The 10,274-nt window shown below is 49.9% G+C and overlaps 2 protein-coding genes and 1 pseudogene across 2 annotated transcripts, besides 11 other annotated features; all 3 read right to left on the bottom strand.

Annotated features, from left to right (window-relative positions):
- On the bottom strand, positions 1-877 carry Tc00.1047053510897.99 (hypothetical protein, conserved; the record flags this gene model as incomplete). The annotated part of the gene is made up of 1 exon (XM_804578.1): positions 1-877. A coding segment is annotated over one exon (877 nt), but the record flags the coding sequence as incomplete, so codon positions are not given.
- Positions 1-2,882: a sequence feature (heterozygous, non-Esmeraldo-like haplotype).
- On the bottom strand, positions 1,301-1,720 carry Tc00.1047053510897.80 (hypothetical protein, conserved; the record flags this gene model as incomplete). Its single annotated transcript, XM_804576.1, has 1 exon — positions 1,301-1,720. The coding sequence occupies one exon, from the start codon at positions 1,718-1,720 to the stop codon at positions 1,301-1,303; it is 420 nt and encodes a 139-aa protein (XP_809669.1).
- Positions 1,983-2,004: a sequence feature (AT_rich).
- Positions 1,999-3,060, bottom strand: Tc00.1047053510897.70 (annotated as a pseudogene).
- Positions 2,883-3,485: a sequence feature (haploid, non-Esmeraldo-like haplotype).
- Positions 3,158-3,182: a sequence feature (AT_rich).
- Positions 3,486-9,791: a sequence feature (areas not merged during assembly with more than two copies in the genome that could not be assigned to a particular haplotype).
- Positions 4,186-5,433: a mobile genetic element.
- Positions 5,945-9,821: a mobile genetic element.
- Positions 9,792-10,251: a sequence feature (heterozygous, non-Esmeraldo-like haplotype).
- Positions 10,240-10,274: part of a mobile genetic element that runs on past the window's edge.
- Positions 10,241-10,274: part of a mobile genetic element that runs on past the window's edge.
- Positions 10,252-10,274: part of a sequence feature (areas merged during assembly that could not be assigned to a particular haplotype. This can correspond to areas where the two haplotypes were merged or to regions with more than two copies in the genome that were merged during assembly.) that runs on past the window's edge.

The following is a 10,274-nucleotide window of genomic DNA, read 5'->3' as shown; positions in this document are numbered from 1 at the left end:
CAAACACTTTTATTTTTCTTTGCTTATGTGTGGGTCGAATGTCTTGAAACTCCATCCACCAACGACGTGCGTACAAAAGAAACTCACGGTCAGCCGAAGTGATTGCAGAACGCTGCAAATCGATTCTGGATGCAACATCCTCTTCTGAAAACCGAGGAGCCTTATTAGGCAATAACTCCAATTGTAACTCTAATATACCAGCAGGAATACCTGGGTTATCTCCACAAAGTTCAACAGTTAAACCAAGGTAGCCTGTGCGTAAAACCTTTCTCCAGTCAACAATATTTTCTCCAACCATCTTGGAAAACGTTAAAAGACGTTCCTCTCTAAAAACGGCTATATGTAGTGGAGTTGAAACCTCTATCAAGTCTGCGGCACAAGACCCAAATGATTTATAATCAAGATCTATAAGGAACTCATCTCTAAAAGGAGGATCCAAAGAAACATCCTCCAAATTCGATCGGTATCGTTGTGACCCAAAGTGTACCGCAACGTACATCTGATAGTCTTTAGCGAAACTTGGAGTAAGGTCCAAGTTGTCAACAAATGCTTTCCCACCAGCCAGTCGAAGATGAAGGTAGTACTCACCCGGAAGAAGCTTCCATGAAAGAGCCTTGTTTGGAGTCTGCACAATACCCGGACTTTTCTCGCCGCGTAACCGATTTAGTAAATCTTGAACCAGTCCTTTTTCTCGGATAATCTTCATCACATCAGCAGAGGAAGCTGGATTTGATGAGTCTCCTGGATTTTCGGCAACATAAGAGTCTACAATATCACGAATTTTAGAATAGACATTTGAATCTTGTAAGAATTTGTGAACAGCCACTCGCAGTTCCTTAAGACGCTCCGCATTTACATGAGAAGGATCACCCGGCATTTTGACCTTATATATACATAACACGAGAAAACAAGATTTAAAAAGAAAAAAAAAGGTAACGCTTTAAGACTGTTAAAAAGGAAGTAAGAAAGCGCATAAAAGTCAGGCTATCAATGAAAAAACGTGGTTACCATGCCGTTAGACCTCTTGGTGCTAAAACTATTTCCCGGCAAGACGCGGCTGGTCCGGGCCGTGGCCAATGCTGTCAGCCCTGTCCCAAGAACAAAAACAACAATGACCCCGTGAGGAAAACATTGCTGGCTCCTGGTTTCCCCTGAAAATACGGGGTAATTTTCCATGGCATCAAATTTATGAGACAGGCATCGCCAGGGACAACCGATCATCGCAGCCGGTGTCTCTGGGGGGTCGATCCCAAGTCAATCACCGTGAGAACAGCAAATATCCAATAGTCACAACACCAATTCAAACCCAATCATCCTCACGCTGCAACCGGACAAAAAAAAGGATCCCGGAGCAAAGAGTCAGGAGTAAACTTTGGACTACCAGAAAAACTCCAGGCCATGCGTCGTCCAGATTAGAATAAGGGTTGATCGCCTTCCAGAGGGCGACCGCACACCCACCAACTGTCAACAATGCGCCAATGAAGAAAAGCACCTTTTCGCGCCGCGATCCCTTATCGTCAAGTAAATTATCAGTGTCCACAAGTACCGTTGCATTCGTGACTCTAAAAAGAAACATACCTACGATGACCATAATTGCAGGTAACCACATCAAAAAGTTGTACGGAACCCCCGTCCGCTTCGCAATGATAAACCCATCTGCAAAAGCAAAACAAGATAAAGAAAAAAGTGCCCCTGCAAAAAAAAGAAATATTTGGCGCATCCTTCCAAAATGTATTGACTATCACAGACCACTTACATATGATTGAGATTTATTGCCTGAAAAATCTCTTTAAATCGTTTTTTAGGGAAATTTAAAAAAAGAGTAGCCAAAAGCAATACGGAGAAAAGATCAGCAACCGTGAAATCAGTGCGGTTGATTTTAAAAAGTCATACACCTCAATCTCTCATCATTTTACAAAACAGCTAACAAAGATTGCCCAACGCAGTGGAATCACCACACACAGAGAAAAAAATGATTCAACAATAAATTAAATATTATTATAAGATATTCATCGCTGTTGGCATCTCCCTCGACTTAAAAAATGCATCTAAAGCGATAGGATCATCGGAAATAATGCCATTGATAGGCCAGTTAGACGCCTCTTCAAACTCCTCATCGTCATTCAGCACCCAACCCAAAACAAGAATACCTCGTCGCTGCAAATGTTTCCACAGCACAGGTGAGTTCACAAAATAGGCAATAAAACGTGTAAAGCAAGAGCCTAGCGCTTTCAGTTTGCATTTGGTAAAAACTGGAATAGAAAACACATCAAATGCTAAGGGAACCAGAGGAAGCACACCAAGAACATAGGCCACATAAACAAAAAAACAGTCCATGGGTCCCGCAAAAATCCGAAAACGCTTTCTTTTTTTCAGCAGACGCTCACTTTCTGATAAATGCCCTGATACAAAGTAATCGTAGATGTGTTTACGATTACGCCAATTACTAGTTCCAACCAAAGTTTTCGTCTCCCGGCCGTATCACTCGATCAATTTCAACACTTTTTTTGTGATTTCCGCGCCTTCCGATTTGATATCTATGTGAAGAGGAACATCCGGAAACGCATCAAAAACTTCCGATAATAGACATAGACGCGTCGTCTCATCCACTGGAACAGAGTCTGTAGCTTTATAGCATCCTCCTCTTTGAGGGGACTCAAAATGAATTGGAATTTCTCTTAGCGACTGGGGTAGAGTCTTGTTTGGATTCCCATCCACAACAATATCAAACACGTTTTTCTCTTCATGAAAACTCCCACAAGTCCTTAGGAGAGCTGCATCATGAGAAACAACAATTTCACCATCTCTTGATTGGCGAACATCCAATTCCAACATGTCAGCGTTACCCACGCTTATTGCACGGCCAAAGGTATAAATGGTATTCTCTGGGCCGATCAAGCTGCCACCTCTATGAGCAATTTTCGTTACGGGATAAGGAAAACGCTCTTTAAGAAGTTCTCTCTCCCCAGTGGGCCGGAGCGGAAATACACGGACCATTATCCCAGCTCCCATGATGTACCCGCCCAGAAAGAGTATGGCGCAAACTCCACATGACAACATGAGTTCACCCAACTCCCAATGACAGTATCTTCTCTTAGTTTGAGAGGGGAAATATATATATATATATAGAGTGTGTGTGTGTAAATAAATAGAAGACAAAAATTTATATAAATAAATAAAAAGAAATTCCTTGATTCGCATAAAAACATTTTATCTTCAATTAGGTTACAACAATCGCCATTACGATTGGAAAAAACTATTATACGTGAAGCAGTGTATAATCAAAACCTTGCAAAGCAAAAAATAGCCAAAAGAGTACCCTTAACTTAAAGTTCATGGCAAATCACACAGTGCCATGCAAAAATATTTTCACCTTAAATGCAACCAGATGCAAAAAAAAGTGCGCTGTCAGCGCACAAACAAATATAATTTAAGAAAATCAAGAATAACATATTCCACAACTGTCAACTAAATGTGGATGTTTTTTGTTGTTGTTGTTTTGATGTTTCTTTTTTTTGTTTGTTTGTTTTACATGCTCTTTAAGCAATTCTTTTTTCATCTTATTGCCTTTGTAAAGTTGGTCGTCAATTTTAAAAGACAATAAAAATAATACGAGCTAAATGAGGCAGTGCCAAAAGTTTAACTAATTTTCACTCAATAGCGAAATTCCCCTCACGCCTTACAAACACCCTTGTCAAAGTAAATATAATAAAAAGGAAAGGAAACAAATTTTGTTACGCTTCTTTTAAACCCCACTCTCTCACAATAAATTTCTCCTCTTCAAACAAAAATTCTTTTCACGTGGAGAAAAAACTTTAGAAAAAAAAAACGTTAAACGACCTTCTGAAAACTTCATCGCCTCCATTTCTGTATGTGCCGTCCCGCCCGCCCGCTTTGTGATCCTCACCCTGCGGCGTGGTCTTGCGGCTGGGAGAGCCCAAAATCCGCCACCTCGTGAGTTATTAAGGCACACACGCCGATATATATATACTCCCAACCCGGATGGAGGGATCACGCCGCGACAGTGGCCACCACAATGCGCACACATAAATATGCACTCAACTGGTGTAAACGCTTATCGAGGATCTGGCGAACCCCGTCCCCATTCCTTTCCCTCCTTCTCATTCCCGTCTTGCGCGGCTCCTATTGACAACCGCAAGGTCCGGACAGCGGCCCGGACGAATATTCCCTATACTCTTACCAGCGCGTCTAGCTATACAATGCCATCTGGGTGCCGAAGAGGTGGTCGAGCAACGACAAAAGCTTCCTGCTATGAAGCAACTGCCATTGAGAGAACTTTCCGATGCGGAGGTCCTGTTCAATGCCCAGCCGTTGACGCACAGCCAAGGTGCCTGGACATTCTGGAAGCAGATGGTGCAAGGTTTCCTGCGGGCCGATTGGCGTGCTTGTGGAAGCTGGCTGATCCTGCGGCAGCAGAGATCGCCTCCTGGCACTGCTGTTCCGATGCCGTGTGGCGTCTGGGTTGTGTGCGCAGCGACTTCTGTGCTGTGCGGTGCTTCTCCGTGTGGGGAAAACCATGTCACAGAAATCGCACTTGAGCTCGGGAAGCGGTGGAGGATGTTCCGGATGAAATGACCGACAGTGACTGACGAGACCCGAGAATCCCGTCAATGTGGAATCACAGTGCGGACATTTCTCCTTCCGACGGCGTGTGAGGGTCCGTCTCCTTACTGGAGAGACGTCTTCCTCCCTCGCCGACGGGGGAACAGTGTCCGTCCCCGGTGCGGTCGGATCGTTGTTAGAGCGCATATATGCAGACTGTTCCGGTGAGATGTTGCAGAATCGGCATTGGTTTGTGCAATCTCTCACGGCCCAGTATAGTCGGCCCCAGAGCTCAGATTCCCCGCACCTTGCCCTTTCGAGGTGAACCAGTTCCTGACGGTGTAGAACCTCCTGAGTGATCAGGTCCTTACCGCTGAGATCTGGTGGCCTTGTGCCGCAAAGCAAGTAGCGATGAGTGTCTTGACGAATGGTACTACGCCACTTGTTGGTGAGCTGGGTAGTAAAACATGTCAGCAGATCCGTATGCCACAAAGGTGCGATTCCTTGCTCCGTGTATTGTCCGGTTGCCATAGTCTGCGTCGCATACTGATCTGCAAGCTCGTTAGCATGTACTCCGCAATGTCCGTAACAAAACTGCAGGTGCACGGACCAGCCAGCACGCGTCAGTGTCAAGAGACGCTGCCAGATCTGATCCTCCGTCCAGTCTGTCTGACTGAGCGGGCCCTTGTTTAGAGCCGCTAGAAGAGACCGACTGTCCGTAACCACAAGCAGGGTTTTATGCCTGTGGCGGATACGAGGATTCATCAGCTTCTCTAGGGCTAGATGCAGCGCGCGGGATTCCGTCCTGTAGCTGCATGGGCGTGCACCGCAGTTTATGCTGGCCTTTTCTATTATCTCCGACGAGTTGAGGGGATGAGAGCGGTATGCCAATCCCGCCGGGGCCGGGAATGCCGACACCGCCCTTCTTCGTAAGCATCCACGGTTCTCAGCGATGAAGTCGCACCTTGTCGCGGTGTCGGGCTTTGGCTGCGCATAATCACTCCGCAGCAGGGCGTTGCCGCGAGCACGACGGAGACCAAGGTGACTCCACCCCTCGAGAAGGTTCCACGCCATGCCCGGCGCGGGGAGGTGAGGCGGTCTGCCTGCAGACTGCCGGGCAAAACTGCACGACCGTTTCGCAGCGGTCACTCCGTTGATATCACCCGTGGCAGTGACGTCCACAAGAACCCTGGCACCGAGGAGGATGGCTTCATCAACATTTGGCGGCTTAACATTGCAGGCCTCTCGTTCGTAAAAATATTGCATTTGCGACGCGATTGGAGCAGCGTCCACCTGACATTGTTCTTCTTCAGGAAATAAGTAACCGTGGTGACGTAGCGACGAAATTATCTGGCCATAATGACTGCCTTCTGGCCTCACTGGGCGCGGTGGTGGCGTTGCCGTTCTGGTGCGCCACTCTCTACCGTGCGAGCGCCTGTCGCTCCCTGGCTCTGACCTCCTGGAGACCATTGCTGTCCGTGCATTTCCACCGGGCTGTTCCAGCATTGCATGGTGAATCTCTACAACCCTCCCACAGCAATTGGCCAATAATCCGCATCTATCAATATCGTTTGTCGCTTGTGCCCGAAGAGATTATCGCGGGTGACCTGAATTTGCATCGTGAACTCTGGGACAGTCATATACACCATCAAGGACTGGAGGCGATAATTTCGCCGCTTTTCTAATCGATATGGATTTTGGGCTGGTAAATTACCCGACGCAGGCAACACGGATCACACATCGTAATGCCTCGTCCCCTGACGTGACTGCGTATTGCGCCCTACGCATCTCCCACTGGGCATCCGCCCCTTACATGGACTCGGACCACCGCTGAATATCTTATTCGGTAGGGATGGACGATGGCATTCCACGACTAGCAAACACGCTGCCTTGACGGAAGAAAGCCACCTTTGCCCTGCGTAAAGCGGATTAGCCTGCTTCCACCTCGTTGTGTGAAACCCTCCTTGCCACCGCGTCCAAATGGTTGGATCCTCGCGGAGGCATCGTACGAGCAGCTGAGCGCCACATCCCGCGCGGCAGCCGTGACAGCTCCAAAAAGATATGGACACACGAAATGGAACAGGCCGAGTCCGCCGCCGAAGCAGCACACGAAGCACACACATCGCCTCATCCGGAGACAGCCTACTTTGAGCCGAATTCATCCAAAAAAGGGAGGAACGAAATCAAGCCTTACGCCGTTGCTCCGCTGTGCTTCTGGAATCCCGCGCGAAAAGACTTGGAGCCTCACCCAGCCCGAGGTGGCGATATCTTCACGGCGTGGTGGCGCCGCATCCTCATCCTCTGGAATCGGTTGTGCTCCGCACTGAACTTGGCCGCGTATGCGCCCTGCCTCGGCAACAGGCAAATCTGCTTGTCCGTCATTTTTTGCGGGTTTCACGTGCCATACCGCCTTATACTGCTGCTGCTGCCGCTGCACTCCTTTGTTTCCTGGTGGCTGGGAAATGGATCGGCCTCTCCCACCGTATGAACTTGACGTGGCCATCCGTGACTCTTTGCTTGGCTCAGCCCCTGGCTCCAGTGACATGTTGAATGAATTCCTTCACCGTCTCGGGCCCGTCGCGCATGGCACACTTAGAACGATGATCCACAACCCCTTCGCAAACGGCAGCCTGCCTGGCTCCTGGAAAATGGGAGACACTATTCCTATCCCCAAGCCTGGGAAGGACCCATGCCGCCCAGAGAGTTACAGACCCATCACGCTGCTCTCCGTTTTACTAAAGTTAACCGAAGGAATGACTCACCGCCGTCTGTCAGCGTTATTGCCGCACCACCCACGTCAATTTCGGATTTGCACCTTCGCGTTCTGCATCGGACGTGGTGGCACTTGTTATCGACAAATTACCCGTGGATTGAATGAGTTTGGCACTGTGGAGTATGAGCGCCCTGGAGGCGACGCCCCCTACACGACGCCCTCGTCGCCATCGCTCGTAGTTCTGATTGATTTTCCGACTGCGTTCGACACCATTGACCATGGGAATTTATTCGGCATGCTTGACAGACTTCCGCGCCTTGGCCTCGAACCAAACGCTGGCTGCACAACTACCTGCGGGGCCGCTATGTTGGGGTATGCACTCGTGAACAGCACTCCCGGAAACAACTCGCCTCAACTGGAGCACCGCAAGGCAGCGTCCCGGGAACCAAACTCTTCATCCGCTGTGTGGATGATCTGCCGCGGCGCCTGGGCAGCATCTATTCTGCCTCCGCTTTCATGTAGGCTGACGAACACACACTTGTCGCCTCAGGTGCGGGCATCCATGCCTGTGCTGCGGCAATGCGACCGCTCTTGTCTCTTGTGGCCACTTGGGCTGCCGAGCACAGCCTAAAAATCAACGTCGCTAAGAGCGAAGCTGCTCTATTCCACATCTCTTCACACACACACGGTCTGACGAGGACATGGTCGATCTCCATCTTGTTAGCGGGAACCTGCGTGTTCAGTCACGCCCAGTGCGCTTGCTGGGCAACACGTTCGATCAACTTCTTAATTCTGTTACGCACGCTTCCACCGCTTCAAAGAGGACCATGCCACGCCGCTATCAGTCGCGACTGGTCGTACAGGTGGGCGTGTCCCATCACACCATGCGATCCTTTTTGATTGGGTACGTTCATAGTGTGCTATTTCATAGTGGCGAGGCAATTGTCCCGTGACTCGCCCCCACTCACCTCCATAATATGGAAGTACGGTACCGCGACGGTAGCAAAACATTCTTGGCCTGAGCGCCTCTACGGAAGACGCGTCCGTCTATTTGGAAGCCAATATTCTTCCGCTCCGGAAGGTACTCTGGCGCCGTGCACTCACACAATACGAACGCTATATACGCCTCCATGATCACGAGGATTTGCGTTCCCTTATCCACTCGGAACCCATGCCGCCGTCCATGCATGGGAAAGTGGCGACATCAATCCGCTTCCGAGAGATGCTGTTATTAATGAATTACTACGCGTCTGTGACATTATTGGGACACCCCGCAATCACATTCGCGCGCCTCTTGCCCAACATCGAATTTTCCCCTGGGACACTGTGATCTGCAACAAAGTGAGATTTTATCAGCGACTGTTTGCCGAAGACGCCTCTGACGATATCAAGCGCACGGCTTTTTATTCTACTCACTCCTCTTTGGGGGATTGTGATTTTGAATTGTGGACGGATGGCCCTTCATACCTCGCTGCGCTCGCATCTGGATCCGCTGCGCTATTATATGACTCCACCACGACAAATGATCTCCCCGTGCAGGCACATCGTGCAGCAGCTGGCGGACTCGCATGCTCATATGGGGCCGACTGCGTTGCCGCTGAAAATGTTTTTAGACATCTCATACCTCCTCGTCTGGAAACATCCCAATCGCCCACGCGAATGCTGGAGGAAACGGACTCCCTGTCGGCAATTGAGGCACCCCGCGCTGCCCCACTGGCCGTGCGAGACTACGTTACTGAAGAGAGTTGGATTATGCTGCTCTCCTTGATACAGCGAGGTCACTATGTAGATGTCATGTTCTCTCCATCGCACTGCGGTATCCCACGCAATGAGGCCGCTGAAGACGAAGCCATGGTTGCACGATCCCTCTCGCGGGACTGCGTCAATGCTTGGCACGTTGAATTTCTCGCCGTCAAGAGGTTATAATGGAAGGATGCCCAGGAGGAAGAAGAATTCGCGCACACCGCACGCCAGGCGCTCGTCGGTGTAGAAAAAAACAAAAAACATTCCTGGTGTCCAGGCAGACGTCGGGCATCGAATCACGACTTTGTGCGCAGGTGCGTTGCGACTCCTGCCCGCTCCTCGGCAGAACGGCACGCGCCCTGCGGATCACAAGAAACCCTTTATGTCGGTGGTGCCGTTTATTCCTCACACTGAAGAGGCAGGACCACCCCGACCTCCTCGTAGAACGACGAGCAGCAGATCAACGTCGCCCCGCCCAAGCTACAGCAGCGTCTTCTCGTCCGTCCACAGTATTAAGGCACACACCCGACGCACTAGCCCTGGCACCCCAATCGTCGCAGAAAACCTCGCGTGTGGATCCCGCGACAGCTCCACGGTCTCCTCAACAAGCGCCTCACGCGCAGGTCACTACCGAAAATGTCAAGCGTATCAACGAGCAAAAAACGGACAACGCACATCTGCATGCTCCAAAGACGGCCGTAGCCCTTCAGCCACTCTTCTGCCGCAACCCCCACCAGCCGCTGAGCCCCCGACAATCCACGGGAGGCACTGCCGCACACGCTGTGGGAATGTCCTCGTCCTCGACAACTGAGCATCCGACTCCTTGGAGAAAATCCATGCTGCACGACGGCGTTATTCCGGACGGGAAAGTTGGCCGCGTTTCTACGGAGAGCCCTCGGGCGATCAATGAATAGCTTTCGCGTCGCGCGAGAATTCTTTTTCCTGCGATGTGTGTTTTTTGTGGGGCTGGGTTTGGTTAAGTTTGTTTTGGGGATATTGGCGTGGACAAATGTGTTCTTTTGTTTTTGGGGTCTCACCCGCGGGTTGGGGTTAGAACGGGTATTGGGTGACTTTTCACACTTCTGATCACCAGAGGTGTTGATAAAGTTTTTAACCGGGCGGGTGTGCGTAGGTATGCATACATTTTGGTTTTTAGGAAATTATATCGCGTCCTTTTCGGCGGTTTAATACTGATATTTTGTTGTTGTTGTGTGCGTCGTGGGGGCTCGTGCGAAGAATGATCGCGGGAGAGCTG

This window comes from Trypanosoma cruzi, genomic scaffold (assembly GCF_000209065.1).
Source record: "Trypanosoma cruzi strain CL Brener 1047053516949 genomic scaffold, whole genome shotgun sequence".
Taxonomy (NCBI): domain Eukaryota; phylum Euglenozoa; class Kinetoplastea; order Trypanosomatida; family Trypanosomatidae; genus Trypanosoma; species Trypanosoma cruzi.
This window is presented reverse-complemented; position numbering and strand designations above follow the sequence as displayed.